Source organism: Papio anubis, chromosome 4 (assembly GCF_008728515.1).
Source record: "Papio anubis isolate 15944 chromosome 4, Panubis1.0, whole genome shotgun sequence".
Lineage (NCBI taxonomy): Eukaryota > Metazoa > Chordata > Mammalia > Primates > Cercopithecidae > Papio > Papio anubis.
In genome coordinates this window covers 101,075,666-101,091,143 of record NC_044979.1, presented here as the reverse complement: position 1 = coordinate 101,091,143, position 15,478 = coordinate 101,075,666, and the positions used below count along the sequence as shown (strand labels likewise).

Below are 15,478 nucleotides of genomic sequence, written 5' to 3'. Positions count from 1 at the left end.
AGATCAAATCCTAATTCAAACAGCTGGCTTAGGGAGAGGCACTCTATCCCCAGACACTCCAGAGCTGCCCCTGCCTACGTCTGCCCACTGCTGCTCCTGCCTGCTCATTTCCTCACCGTGATTCGCCTAGCCCCTTACTCATTTCCAGTCCATCCAGTCCTTCCTCCAGGCACAGAGGCAGCATTCTGTTCGCCCTCTCATCCCCTCACTCACTCATGCCTGTTTGCTCTCGTGCACTTGTGCAGCTCACTGGGCTCTCTGCGGCCAGGCCCTGTGCTGGGGACCTAGAGGTGGGTAAGACAGAACTCAAGGGGTACATGGCCTAGAAAGCTGAAGTCAGGATGTGGACACACTGGGCTCTTGAGGACACTCCACCCTACACCCCAGGCTGCTGGGAGGTGCCATCTCAGGTCACCCAGGGTGGGGGCCAGGAGTAGGGGCAACTGGTTCAGGATACTCAGATGCAGTGATGGGCAGACACCAGTGTGTCTTCTTACAGAAGCCCTGAGGGTAGACAGCAGACAGGGCTCCCTCATCACCTCTACTCTAGTACTCATTTCACAGTCTAGGTTAAAGAGCCTCCAGCACCACCTGCTGGTGAGCAACTGGCTCCCAGTGAGTTCTGCCCTCCCCACGCGCCACACCTACCTGGAAGGAGCCCAGCCCCAGCTCAAACACGAGTCTTTCCCTTTTGCTGACATTCTCTGGGGAGAAGGCGAATACCGTGTAGTGGATTCCGAATAGTGGGATGAGCAGCAGGGTGGACCGGGCCAGCCGCCTGTCGGGAGAAAGCAAAACACCTGCGCTGGGGACTTCCAGGGCTCAGGGCTAGAGCCACGGAGGGAAGGCTCAGTGAGGGGACCACAGAGGAAGAAACTCGGGAGGGATTCTAGGAGGAACTTACTGACCCTGGGCATCGGCAATCTCCAAGTGGGCAGGAGGAACCTGCTGCTGGGAAACTGAGTCAAAGGTGGAGGAGAATGCTCTGAAGTGGGCCAGGCAGGGGAGGAAGGGCTGGAGGACTGTAGTGCTTCCTGAGGCAGCTCTCCCGGGGTTCCCCTGCCTGCCTCTGGCCCTAGGCTGACAGCAGGGTGGGGCTCCGTTCTGAAGGCACAGGGCCACAGAAGCCCACAGCTAGGACACTGGGACCATGTGCACTTGTGGGTCTTGCTCTATGGGGGGTGCTCCCAAGGGTTCCCCCAGAGTGGGCACACTGACTCCCCGTGGGTCTCCTCAGAGAGTCCAGCTCTGCCCTGCAGATGCAGCCTCCCCCACATCTGCATCCAGCCCGGCTCCTCCAGAGAATCAGCCTCCCCAGCTCCCGGCAGAGCTAAGTCCCCCGGGGTGGACAGCAGGCATGAGGCAGTCATTTGGTTTGGGGGCAAATATACCACGTGTTCCTCTCTCCCTCATCCAGCCTTTCTGAGAGAGAACGTTCTGTTGAACATGGGAGCTCCAGATCTCTAGAGAAGCCGAACTCTTGGAGTCTGTGTGAGGCCCTTGACTTCCTAGCTTACACTAAGAGAGGAGAAGGAAGGAAGGAAGGAGGAGACACAGTGGGAGGAGGAGCAGCCTGAGGAGATCTTCAGGCAGAGGAAACTCAGCCCGGAAAGGAAGAGGACCGTGAGTGTGGGTGCCCACCCCTTCCCACCCTGCTCACAAACAAGGGCCAACAGGATCCGAGCAGATTCCTGCTGAGCCCAGATGTGATCCTGACCGGCCCATCCTTCCAGCCTTCCTCTTATCTGTCTGTCTTTGACTGTGACTCCCTGAAGGTGGGAGTGGTGCCTTATTTATCTGGCGCAGGGAGCTGACACTGGGAAAATGCCTGTTCCATGAAGAAATCCATGTGGCACACAGGCCTAGAATGAGAGCCTCAGCATCCTCAAAACAATTATCTCTTGGGCGCTCGGGTCTTGTTCATCTCTGGTTATCCATGCCTGGCACCGGAAGGCAACAGGGGGTGCTTGTAGAAGGAATGAAAGTCAAGAATGCAGAGGAAAATGGCCAGAAACACAGGACATGGATGTCTTGGGGATTCCTCTGTGGCCCTACCTATAGGGGCTACTTTTAAAAAGATGTCTATTGAAGGAGTCCAGGAAAGGAAGCTGGCCCCAGAACATGCCTGTGGCCCCTGCCTTCCTCCTCCTGGCCTCCATCCCCACAGGTGGGACCATTTCCAAGTACCTGTCCCTGTAGTCTGAAAAGGGCCCTGGAAACCAAGAAGTCAAATCTCTCCAGCTTCCGTGGTGGCATTACATGGGACGGATTCAGAGTGTGAGAAACAGTGACGCTTCAGGCCTTTCCCAGCCACAAGGTGGGTGCAGTGATAGTAGTGAGGGCATTCCACAGCACAGTCCAAGGGCAACACCTTCCCTCCTCGTCAGCCCTACAGCAGCCCCAGAACAGTCAGGGACTTCTGCTGAGGAGCCAGGGCATCCCAGTGGCCACTTTGGCAAATGGGGCAATAGGGACAGACAAAGGGTCTCTAGAGCCCAGCGTTCTGGGACTGTGCTTCTAAGCTAACCGAGGTCTCGGGACAGAAACATATGATGTGAGCCACTACCCATAATGACATGGGGACTAAGCCTCTGTCCTCCTGCCCTGAGGAGCCAGCAATGGGCAGAAGAGTCCTAAAATACCAAGAAGGGCATCAGAGATGCCCAAATTACAGTGGGCTGCCCAGGGGGACAATGGTACCCTGAGTAAAAGGAATGTCCAAATTGAGTCTGATATTCCAGCCAGAGACTCCCTGGGGCAAAGTGCTTAGGATTCCCTGGGTTCAAATCCTCCCTCTGCCAATTAGCGGTCCTTGAGTGAGTGACTTAATCTCTCAGCACTTCAGTTTTCTCATCTGTAAAATGGTGATGATACAAGGACCCAGCTCACAGAGTTGTTGTGGGGATTAAGTGAGTTAATGCTGACTCACACACAAAGTGCTATGGACACTGGAGTGGAGTTCCCTGCCCTGTGCAGGGGAAGGTCTATATGAACTCAGGCTCTGAGACTCTTGGAAATAATTTTGCAGTTGAAAACACTGAAGCTCAGAGAAGGTGGGGACTGAGGAAGGCCACACACCAGGCAGCAGCAGCAGAGAACATGGGGTGCTGCCTCCTCAGGAAGCACTCACAATGGCCGTAGATCCATCCCCATGCCCTGCACACCCACCCCATGACCATGAGGCTGCAGAGAACTCACAAGACACACAGACACCAACATGCAACAGCCAGGAATGGGTTTGGCCTGGGAGGCACAGGCTGGTTCTCCACTCTCCTCCAGCAGCGGCAGTGGCAGCATGCGTCCCCCACCCCTCCAGGATTCCTGGCCACAGCGTCGGCCACGCACACTTACAGAGTAATGGTGGACAGTTCTGACATCCTGCAAGAGTGCTGCTGAGCCCGCTGTGGCTTGCAGTAGCATTTCTGCACGCAGCTGCTGGGTGTGACAAGATTGGCACTTCTGTCAGCTGGGGGGCACCAGGCAGCGAAGAAACTCAGTTTACAGGTTAGGCAGAAAAGAAGAGGGTATGGAGACAGGGCCAGGGCAGTCACATGGAGGAGAATGAGGGAGCCAAGGGCCAAGACATGGGCAGCTCTGGACAGAGAAACGCACGCCTATATGTGGACATGAGTGTGCATGGCCGCACACACACACGCGCGCACGCACTCACACTCACACTGGGACCACTGATAGGTGGGTGGGCTTAGAGGGTGTGTGTATCCGGAAGGTGGCCTGGGCTAGGTCTCACACAGGGAGTCAGGGCTGCCTCCAGAGTTGGCTCCAAGTTTAAGAGCCTAGCCTCGTCGAGGTCCCACTCAACAAGACAAGAGTTGGAAACTCACACTGCGGACCTTCTGCACTGCCTAGCACAGGCAACCTGAGCCTCTAATCAGGCCAGTTCTGGGCTTGGCTGTGAAGGTCAACTTGGGTGTCCGTCCACTGGTCTTTCCCCTCTACCCTCTCCCTCTCCTCTGGTCCATAGCTTCCTCCCTCTGAGGCTCCCAGCAACTCAGAATCAGCACATACACAGGGGACAGAGGTAAGTCAGATTGAATGGGTTGTTAATTCATCCAGACCTAAACTATTCCAATACGACAGCCACTACCCATATGTGGCTATTTGAATTTAAATTAATCAAATTAAAAACCCACATCCTCAGTTGTTCTGGTCACATTTTAAGGGCTCAACAGCCACATGGAGCTAGTGGTTATCATATCGGACAGCACAGACATAGGACATGCCCATTACTGCAGGGAGTTCTCGGGGACAGTGCTGGGCTGGACTTCTTGATAAAAGTTCAATGGGCAGGGGCTGAAGACTGAGAGGAGCGCCTTTGGGCACGGCCCCATGGCTTTCAGAAACAAACCACTTCAAGGAGGGGACCCAGGCTGCAATCTCGCTCTACACTCTCCTGGGTGGACCCAGGACTTCTGTCTCCTCAGGGAGGTCTCAGGCTGACTCTCTGTGTCTCCAGTATGGTCCTGCTTGGACTTGGGCTGACACAAGCCATGAACACTTTCCCCTTCTCTCACAGATGTGTCAGAGATAGATGATGAGCTGTATCATCTTCTCAGATTGCAGAAGGGTTGCTACTTCGTTAACTCTCCTCAGGTACCACACGGCTCTGAGGCTCCTGGTGCTGGTCAGTGAATTAATAAATCAGATTGGACCTGATGCAAATGAGGATAGCTACAGAGACCACACCCTTAGCATTCAGGATCTGCCTTGTGTGATTCCAGTTCTTTAAGAGTAAGCCTGAAGGTACCTGACAGGTGGTGACGTGTCATTTCGCTGAGGCCAGAATTTGTGTCACACACTTCCAAGATGGGGCAAACCCAGGTTCCCCCGACATCTGTGCATAATGGATTTGGGGTACCCATTCAATAAACAGCACCATTCAATTCACACTACACTGTGAGGTGGGAACTACAGATCCCCTTTTCCAGAAGAGGAATGCTGAGGTTTGGTTTGATGCTTTGCTATTCAGATTGCCACCCCCAGACCATCAACACCAACACCCCCTGAGAGCTTCTTAGAAATGCAGAATCCTAGGTGCCACCTCAGACCTGTGGTCAGAATCTGCACTTTAACTAGATCCCTGGGAGAGCCACATGCATGCCAAAGCTTGAGAAGCACTGTTAGGAGGTATTCATCTACCTGAGAAGCTTCTTCATGATTCCTCAATGAATGTCAAAGGTCTATTCGCACACATACAAAGAGACAGACTCAAATAAGTATGTTTTTCTCAATTAAAAGAACTTAACTGGGTATACAGAAATGGTACCTATTCTATTCTTCAAATTTATTATGTACCTTGCCCTAGCTGAAAAGTTGGTTAGTCTCAGGCTGGGCTCAGTGTCTCACGCCTGTAATCCCAACACTTTGGGAGGCTGAGGCAGGTGGATTGCCTGAGTTCAGGAGTTTGAGACTAGCCTGGGCAACATGGTGAGACCCCATCTCTACTAAAATACAAAAAATTAGCCGGGCATGGTGGCAGGTGCCTGTAGTCCCAGCTACTTGGGAGGCTGAGGCAGGAGAATCACCTGAACCCAGGAGGCAGAGGTTGCAGTGAGCCAAGATCATGCCACTGCACTTCAGCCTGGGCAACAGATCAAGACTCTGTCTCAAAATGATAATAATTGGTTATTCTCTCCTATGGCCAGTGACCCCTCAACCTTGGCTTGGGTAAACCACAGAAATCAGGGTCCAGGAGACCCCCCAACTTCAGCTGTTGCTTCCTACATGCCAAGCTTAAACCTTCACCCCAAATTCTGAAGTTCTCCTCTGCAGTCCTGCTTTCTTTAGCTTCAAGATTGTTCCTGTCCCTCTTGGACCCTAGATGTTTCTATGGTAAACACAGACTCCTCCAATTTTTTTAAGGTTTTTTTGAAAATATTCCAAAGACCATTTAGTGACAAGTTCCTGGGAAACTCTGCACCTGGCGAAGTTGTGTGGCACTGATGGGGATCGGGGAGGGCAGATCAAGGAGCAGCTTGGGGGAGGACTGACCCTGGAGGGCTCTTGAAGGAGACGAGTCTAAGGAAAAGTCTTTCCCCAAACCTTCAATGGCTCTGCCCAAAAGGACTCATGGAAAAGAAAAAGAACAAACAGCGCAGGAAAGCCAGAGATGGGGCGGGAGACAGAAAGATGTCAGAATCTCTGAAAAGTCACAATTAGGGAAAAGGGAAAATAAATTAAGTCAGGAAGAAGAGATGAACCTAGACTGGCTGATGCGATAAACTCTGAGTTGGATCCAAAAGAGACTAAAAGCTCAGGCAAGGGTGTTGTGTGGGGCTGTCTGGAGAACACAGCAGCCTGACTCAGAAAGTGGGAGACCCTATCACAGGTGCAGGACCCACCCCCACGTCTGCCAGTCAGAGAGCCTTGGCCTCCAGGACTGGCTCCACCACAGCTTCACTGTGTGTCTGCAGGAAGGTCACAGCCATTTCCATGTCTCGGCACTCACATCTGTCAGCCAGGGATCCAGCACAACAGTTTCTATGAGGGCCAAACTCTAGAAATGCTTCCGCAGCTGTTGTGTGCAGGGCTGGCTGGGCTACAGCCCTGGGAAACACCCAGAGAAACGCTAGACAGAGACACCTGCAGGGAGCCCTTTGCAGGCAGCATCCCTTTCTTCTTCACGTCTGCAGTCCTGGGGATCAATGTGGTGCTGGCCACTTGGCGGTCCACAGAATGTGGTGGACTGAGCTGAACACACTCCATAGGGTCTCTCCTGATACTAAGATGCTATGCCACCCCCAGAGCCCTGCCCAGTCCCAGAAGTACTCCCTACACACTGGCACCCCACTAGCAGCACAGCTCACAGATCCTGGGAACTTCCTACCCACCACCACCTCCTCCCCAACCACAAGGACGAGCCACCCCTCCACACTCCCGGCCAGCCCAGAGGGGTCCCAGCTGGGAAGTCTGGGCACCCTAGCGCAGGGTTTTGCTCAGCCACTGACTGCTGGGTCATCTTAGGTGATGCCATTTTCCTTCTCTGGACCTCAGTTTCTCTGTCTGCAACATGAGGGTAACAATTCCCTGCTGCCGGCCCCTAACATGAACTTTGAGGATCGGGTGCTCCTCGGCAGGGGAGGAGGTGCTGTGGAAGTGGAAGATGGAGGCTGTGTGAGCTGGAAGGCTCTGGCTATGGAGGAAGTCCCTAGACTGAAAGCTGCCTGGCTGCACTTATGCCTGGCCCCGGCACAGCCATCTCCAGAGATGTGTGCATCCTCCCCAGTGGGGCCAAAGAGACCCCATGGGAGTACAGATGGGTTTTCCCTCCTCCGCCTAAGCTGCAGCTTCCAATGCTTGTCTTCCAGGGAGGTGGCCCCTGGAATTAAGCCACTCACTTCAAGGCAGGGGGCGGAAGCTCTCCCCGAACAGTTAATGTCTACCCTGGAAGCCTCACCTCTCCCCTTTCTGAACCAGTTACCTGCTCACAAAGGTCAACTCCAGCTAACACTGATCTACCTGAGGCTGAGTGCCAACCCCCGCTGAGGGCTAAGCCCTAACCCCCCTCACCCCTGCCCCAGACCAAGTTGACCCTGAGCACATGCTGAGCCCTGACCCAGCCCCTGATGCCCACTTCCCAAGTCCTGTCCCCAGCCACTCATCCTACCAGGAGCATCAGTCAGAGAGGATGAGTGGCTCAGTGCCACTGTCCCCCTGCAGAGGTCCCAGACCCCAACAGGTGCTTCTGAGGCTGGGTCAGGAACACCATCTTGGTCTATGGAGGACAAACCCTTATCACCTGAGCAGCTGGAACCAACCTACAGGAAAGGGAGTGAATGCTGGTCTGAGGACACAGGCAGGGGGTCCTCTTGGGCTTTCTTGGGGACTCGCGGGCTTAAATTTGTTCTGGAAACAAGAGGAAAAAACCGGAGAGCTGTTGTGGGCAGATCTGAAGGGGCTTTTCGGCCCCACACATAACTCTGGTACCCCAGGGGACTCCGGCACAGCCCTGGAATCTCCCTCTCCCCTCAATCTCTGCCCTCTCACCTCCCCTGAGCCTGGCATTCTCCCCTCCTCCCAGTGCAGACACCTCCCAGCTCAAAGCCAGCTCTGCCAAGCACTCTGGGCTGAGGGGGCTTTCACACAGGCTAGAACCCACCAGGGGCCTCTTCTTCCAGGAAGCCTAATTTTGTACACTTGTTTAATGCTATCTTTTCATCTGTGCATTCCTTGAGGGCAGGGATGATGGTGCTGTCAAGCTTGGGGTGAAAGGCCTGCCCGCACCATAGCCATGGCATCCTCCTTCCTCCTGGATTCATGTCACTTCACTGATAACTAGTTCCCTCAGCTGTAACATGGTGATTCTATTTGACAGTGGCTTACCTATTCCACCAGATTCGCTGGATGTTTGCGGGTGTTAAATGTGCATGGATGTGGTCGTGAGTATTGCCAAGTGACCTACAGCTCTTAGCAGTGTGGTCAATTGGATTACTACTCACATTGGCCGACAGGGTCTCCATGACCCTGTCACTCAAACATGTTGCTGGACAGAATGGGATCAAGCTGATCCCCTGTCCTCTGTGGGCACTCCCACTTGGCTCACAGACTTCATCCATCTGAGTTTTTAATCATGGGCACTCAAGACTAGCAGAGGTTTGGCTTTCTCTAAAAAAAAAAAAAAAAAAAAAAAAAAGGATTTGCTGAGATTGCAAAGCGATTTGTTTTTTAATGCCAGAAGCAAACCAACTAGCTGGATCTTTAAATGTCCCAGATTAATAGAGTACTTAAATGTATAAACCATGTGCTAATTACAAGTAGCCTTTATCTATGCATTAGGAAGACCTAACAAGACTCAAGGCTCCTGTGTGTGGAGAACCTGAAACCTTGGCTCACACTTCTTTCCCACCAGGCCCTGGGGATTCTTGCTGCCCAAAGCAGAATGTCTGAACTGGCAAAGTGTGTTCAGGGTTCAGTAGGGTATCCTATTTAGTATGGAAAGCTGAGAGGACCCCCCAGAGAAGAGGCTGGGGGCCCTCAGTAGAAGAACAAATCCTACTAGGAAGGGGAGGAAATCAAGACCACTAGAGCTCAAATGAGAGATGAGGTTGACTTAGCTCCCTGCCAGCTTCAAATATGGGAGACAACTGTTAGTGTGTGACCAGATCCACACCCAAGCAGGAGAAACTGAGGCCAGACACAAGGGCAGTGTCCAACACTAGACAGGAGATGAGGTGAGCAGCGGGGCCCTATTTTGCGAATCCTTGAGATGAAGGCAGGAATGATATATCTAGGGCAGGTTATGTAGTAGCAGAGGGCTGGCCTCCCACCCCACAGTGCAGGGCCTCTAAGACTTTATGATTTATATTGATGAATAATTTTCCTCTACATGATATACACATATAAGCAAGAATTGGTAAAAATTAGCAAAACCATGAAAATAAAAACAGTAAAAGGATAGCAAAAAAAAAAAAAAAGTACTTTTTCCAATGTGATGTAATCATTGCATAGGCAGAAAAAACCTGGCTGAACACCTCAGGCCCTGTGCTAGTCCCCCACCCCTGAGAAAGGGTTTCACATGGGGAGGTCCCCAGGCTGAACAGATTGACAGACCAAGAGCAAGCTCCACCTCCCTAAGGAGCCTTAGGGAAGGATCTGGGATTTGGTCTCTGAGCAGTTCCTGCTTCTTCCCCCTAGGAGAATGACTGAGGAAGGGGGCCCTTGGGGAGCCCTGTACTGGGATCTCTCACTGTCCCACTTGTCATCTGTCCCACAGGGCAGCCATCAAGGTTGTGACCCACGTCTCTGATAAAGGCAGTACCATGTACCCAGTGACGCACCTAGTGAAGATACCTCAGCTCCTCCTCACTTGCTTTCTTCTGAAGGAGCAGAGGAAGCCACACATAGGGCTTTTGCCTTACCAGCAGATGGACCCCAGGGACTGCCCTCAGAACCAGAGTGTGCCCATCCACCCCCACCAGCCAACCACAGGGGACTACCAACCTTCCTCCCCAGCATCAGAAATGTCCTCATACCCCACACACCCAGCTGGTCATGCTCCCATTCACAAGGCCAGAGATGGGAGGTAGAAGGTGCTCTGTCTGATTTCAGAATGAGACAGGGCAGAGAGAAGTGGGAGAGGGCAGGCAAAGATAGGCTGTTAGGGACATGACTGCAGAAATACTTCTTGCAAATCAAGTGGCCATGAAGTGGAGAAAGCCCTACGCTCTATGGTAAGAGGCTGCCCTCTAACCCAAGAATCCTCAAACAATCAGATGTTCATCGGAAAGGAAGGAGTTGAAGAAATAAGACCACATGCAGAGGTAGAGCTGCCCTGAGGGCCAGTGGAGGAAAGAAAGTACCCCCCTTCCAACACCCAGACCAGTGAAAATGTGTCCACCTGACTCCCTAGTGGGAACTGGGCAACTTCCACAGTCTGGGCTGGGGGTGGGAATATCAGGCAACAGTGTATCAAAGGTATTCATGAGTTTCCCATAGAACCAGGAACCCCAAAGGAAATTCAACTTCTAACCAACCAAGAACCTACCTCCCTTAAGAAATCTGGTGTTTTCCATCTTGACTCCTAGTCAGTCTCTCTGTCAGGCGCTCTCTCTCTCTCTCTCTCTCTCTCTCTCTCTCTCTCTCGCTCTCTCTCTCTCTCTCTCTCCCCCTCTCCCTCTCTCTCTCTTCCTGCCCATCCATATCATGGTCATGCAGCTGAGGAGCTCCTGGGTTTGCTTAATGCTGGAAGGGCAACTATATTAAAGGCTGTTTAATCAGAAGAAGATCTGCAAATGCCGATGCTAGGTCACCCTATCAGCAAAGCACAGGCCTTCTTTTGCCTGTGACCTGAATGCAGGGCCCGCGCGGCTGTCAGCAATGGCTGTGGCATCCACACAATGGTACTTACAAGTAGATGCTGGACTCATTGCCTCCCATGTCTGGAGACTGAAGTTTCTGCACAAGGATGACGATAATGCCAATAAAAAGCACAAAGTTAACCTGAGGAGCAGAAAAAAAAAAAAAAAAAGCAAATGGACATGATTCTGGGCAAAGACTTTCTATACCTCTGCCTCAGCATAGGCTATTATTCCTCCAGCAGGACCCTCCCCCACCTAGTCAAGATCCCATCTACACTTTTAATCCAAGATGGCGGCATGATAACTCGCATTTCTCTCTCCAGCCTCCCACAGTATCATTGAAATGAAGGAAGAGATAGAAGAAAAAGAATTCCATAGAAGTACGGGAAATAGGAAAGGACATCATGAGTAAGTCAGAAAAGTAAACCATTTCTAAAAGAGAAAGAGAAAACAGGATCAGGGTGATGGGAAAACTACAGCCCAAAAGAGATAAAGTAAGGCTATTGCAGAAGTGAGAGTTGTTCTTTAGAGAAATTCCAAGTTCAGAGTCATCAAATATGGGGAACCAGAATGGACAGCCATAAGCATTGCTAATTAAAGGGCTGCCTGGGAGTGGCAATAGTAGCATTGCCTTCAGATAAAGACTGGGGACAAAAGCTTCCTCAACAAAGTAGGAAGCTACGTGAACAGTCACAAAGGAGGAGGAAGGGGAGCAAAGAAACAGAAACAAGGCACAATGACAAGCCTACCCAGTTCTACACAATATCCTTTGGGTGTAGCCAAAGCAGCCCTTGGAGAAGAAAATGAAGAGCCAAAAACTAACTGATTAAAAAAATAATAAATACTGGAAAACACTTAAGCATTCAAATCAAAAGCTAGGGAAAGATTACCACAAATGTAACTTATATAAGAAAGAAATTAATAATTATAAAAAATTATCAGAAAGAAATAAGAAAAAATAGGAGAACTGATCAATAAAAATAAAGTTTTATTTTTGCTTTTATCTTGTTTGTTGGTTTTTACAGATAAATTTAATGACAAAGCCTGTTCCATGAGGGCAGGATTCTGTCAATCTTGTTCTCTGCTACATGCCCAGTTTGATCAGTGTCTGAAGTTTACAAAAATAAGCAATGGGGAAAGGATTCCCTATTCAGTAAGTGATGCTGGGATTGCTGGTTCACCATATGCAGAAGAGTGAAACTGGACCCCTTCCTTACACCATATTCAAAATTTAACTAAAGATGAATTAAAGACTTAAAGGTAAGACCTCAAACTATAAAAGTCCTAGAAGAAAACCTAGGAACCACCATTCTGGACATAGGCGTTGGGAAAGAATTTATAGCTTTCTCCTCAAAAGCAATTGCAACAAAACCAAAAATTGACAAGTGGGACCTGATTAAACTAAAGAACTTCATAGCAAAAGAAACTGTCAACAGAGCAAACACACAACCTACAGAATGGGAGAATATATTTGCAAACTATGCATCCAACAAAGGTCTAATATCCAGCATCTATGAGGAACTCAATTCAACAAGCAAAAGACAAATACTTTTATTAAAAAGTGGAAAAAGATATAAACAGATACTTCTTAAAAGAAGATGTACAAGCAGCCAGCAAACATATGAAAAAATGCTCGACATCACTAATCATCAGAGAAATGAGAATCAAAACCACAGTGAGACTCCATCTCGCATCAGTCAGAATGGCTATTACTAAAAAGTCAAAAGACAACAGATGCTGGGGAGGCGGAGAAGAAGGAACATGGAAACACTGTTGGTGGGAATGTAAATTAATTCAGCCATCATGGAAAGCAGTTTGGAGATTTCTCAAAGAACTTAAAACAGAACCATCATTAGACCCAGCAATCCCATTACTGAGTATATGCCCAAAGGAAAATACATCATTCTACAAAAAAGACATATGCATTGGTTTGTTCATCACAGCACTATTCACAATAGCAAAGACATGGGATCCACCTAGGTGCCCATCAACAGTGGACCGGATAAAGAAAATGTGGCACATATATACCATGGACTACTACATAACCATAAAAAGAATGTAGACACATCCTTTACAGCAACATAGATGCAGCTGGAGGCCATTATCCTAAGTGAATTAACACAGAAACAGAAAACCAAATACCACATGTTCTCACTTAGAAGTGGGAGCTAAACATTGGGTACTCATGGACATAAACACAGCAACAGTGGACACTGGGAACTACTAGACAGCAAGGGAGGATGGGGGGCAAGGGTCGAAAAACTAACTATTGGGTACTATGCTGACTACCTGGGTGATGGGATCAACTGTGCCTGTAACTTCAGCATCATGTGATATACCTATGTAACAAACCTGCACGTGTATTCCCTGGATCTAAAATAAAAGTTGAAATTATTTTTTAAAAAATGAAAAAAAATCAATACCTGGTACTTAGTAATACTGCTAACTGTATGTGTTAGTCAATGAAAAAGGAAAAAATATAATTAAACATATTTAAGAATGAGAAAGATGGCAAGACAATAAACACACACAATATTTTAAATGATGAGAGAAAATTGAACAAAATGAGGAAACAAATATTAACAAAATCAACCTAAGAAGAGATAGAAAATCTAAGTAGAACAATAACCTCAGAAGAAATTAAAAAGTAGTTAAAGGTGTATGCATTAAAAGGTACCAGGTCTAGATAATTTTATAGACCAGTTCCAGAATAACATTAAGAAAGATGTAATTGACATACTGCTTAATTGTTTCAAGGCAAATTAAAAAACAAAACAAAACAAAAAAGAACCTTCAGGATTACCTATGAGGCTAACAAAATTTTGCTACGAAAACAGAATGAGGAGAGAAAACACACAGATACACACATGCGTACCTAAGACCGCAGAATTTTATGAACAATGCCAAAAACTTTAAACAAAGTATTAAAAAACAAAATTTATCAATACAGTAAAAGAATAAACAGATCATGTTAATAAAGGTTTTACCCCAAAAACGCACCCCCAAAAATCTAATATTTGTTACAATAACAGACTAAAACAACGAGCTTCCATTATCCCCCATAAGACCAGCAAGTGTAATTCAGCAAAGACATGGGAAATGAGCGCTCTTGTACCTTGCTCATTGAAAGCAATCTGATCTGCATGAAAATGTTAAATGTACATACTCTTCATCCCAGAAATTCCACTCTTGAGATTTATTCTAATGACATATTCACATATGCTCAAGATATGCACAAATATGTTCATTGTGGCACTGTTCATAACGAAGGAAAACTGGAATACTATAAATATCCATCACTAAATAAATGATTACTTGAATGAATGCCTCCAAAACACATTTGATACAATTTGTCACCCATTCCTGATTTTAAAAAAACAAAAAACAAAACAACAACAACAAAGAAACACTGAAGCCAACAAGAAAAACTTTCCCGATTCAATGAGGGGTAACTGCCAAAACTAGAGCAAACACCATCCCTACAAAAACAAGAGCTAAAAGATGTAAACACTGGAAAGAAAGAGCAAAATCTATTTTCATTTGACGATTATATAATTTTCTGCCTAGAAAATCCAGGAGAACCAACTGAAAAGGTATAGAAACCAGTAAGAGAGTTCAGAAGCATAACTAAGAAAAGACACAATACATAAAAAACAATAGCTTTCCTGTACACTAGCAATAGTCTATTAGAAAATACAATGAAAGAATGATTCCCAGACCCACTTAAAGCCCAAACTGGAAAACACCTTAGAGGTAAACATAGCAAGAACAGGGAAGAAAACTAAAAAGCTTAACCAAAATGACTCTGTAAGAAAGACTGAATACTTGGAGAATCATGCCACATTCTTGGAGAGGATGACTCAGTCTTTTAAGAAAATAAATTCTCTTCCAAATTAGTCTGTAAATGCAATGCAATTCCTACACAAATCTTAATTACACTTGTTTGGTGCAACTCGACAAGGATATTCAAAAGTACACCAGAAAGAGTAAACGTGCAAGGAAAATTTGAAGAAAACAAAAGAATAATGAAGGGATAATCTGCATACCAGAACATGCTACAAGGTTACAGTAACTAGCATAATGGTGCATCTGCCATGGGAATGGACAAATAGATTAGTAACCTAGAATAGAAAGTCTGGAACCAAAGACCAGTATATTGAGTGTTTATAATAAAATGACATTTCAACATAATGGAAAAAGGATTCAATAAAAAGGATTGAGAGGGTAGGATGTCCATCCATTGAAAAAATAAAATTAGATAAAATTGAATATCATTTCAGACCAGACAAAACAATAAAATTTCAGCTGGATTGAAGATGCACATGTAATAGCCCACAAAAAGTGTAGACTTTGTTTTACATCCACAAAAGTGTTACGAAACAAGAATAACACTTTTATATCTTGGGTTGGGAAAGGCCTCCATCAACCAGAAATAAGGCTTGGAATTAACTAAGAGAAATCTTGACCATTTGACAGTATAAATGCTACGCAGAAATCGCAATATACTTACAACATATACAACATAGGAAGTGTTAACTATCCTTTAAACTGTAACTAATAAAATCTGATAGAAAACTGAACAAGAGAAATAAACAGGAATATCCACAATAACAACAAATTGCCAATTAATGTTTGGAAACAAATGCTCAGACACCCTAGCGAGA

The 15,478-nt window shown here is 47.5% G+C and overlaps 1 protein-coding gene across 6 annotated transcripts in view; it reads right to left on the bottom strand.

Moving 5' to 3' along the window:
• Positions 1–15,478, bottom strand: part of ADCYAP1R1 (ADCYAP receptor type I) — a 58,850-nt gene that overhangs the window by 7,405 nt on the left and 35,967 nt on the right. For 3 of the 6 annotated variants that reach the window (XM_003896138.4, XM_017956803.3, XM_009203148.3), the window contains 3 exons: positions 10,865–10,956; positions 3,352–3,435; positions 649–778 (listed from right to left, as the gene is read on the bottom strand). In XM_003896138.4, the coding sequence (XP_003896187.1) occupies positions 649–778; positions 3,352–3,435; positions 10,865–10,956 (306 nt within the window). The remainder of the gene's footprint in view (positions 1–648; positions 779–3,351; positions 3,436–10,864; positions 10,957–15,478) is intronic. The other 3 variants (XM_003896137.4, XM_003896139.4, XM_009203147.3) reach the window with 2 other exon arrangements.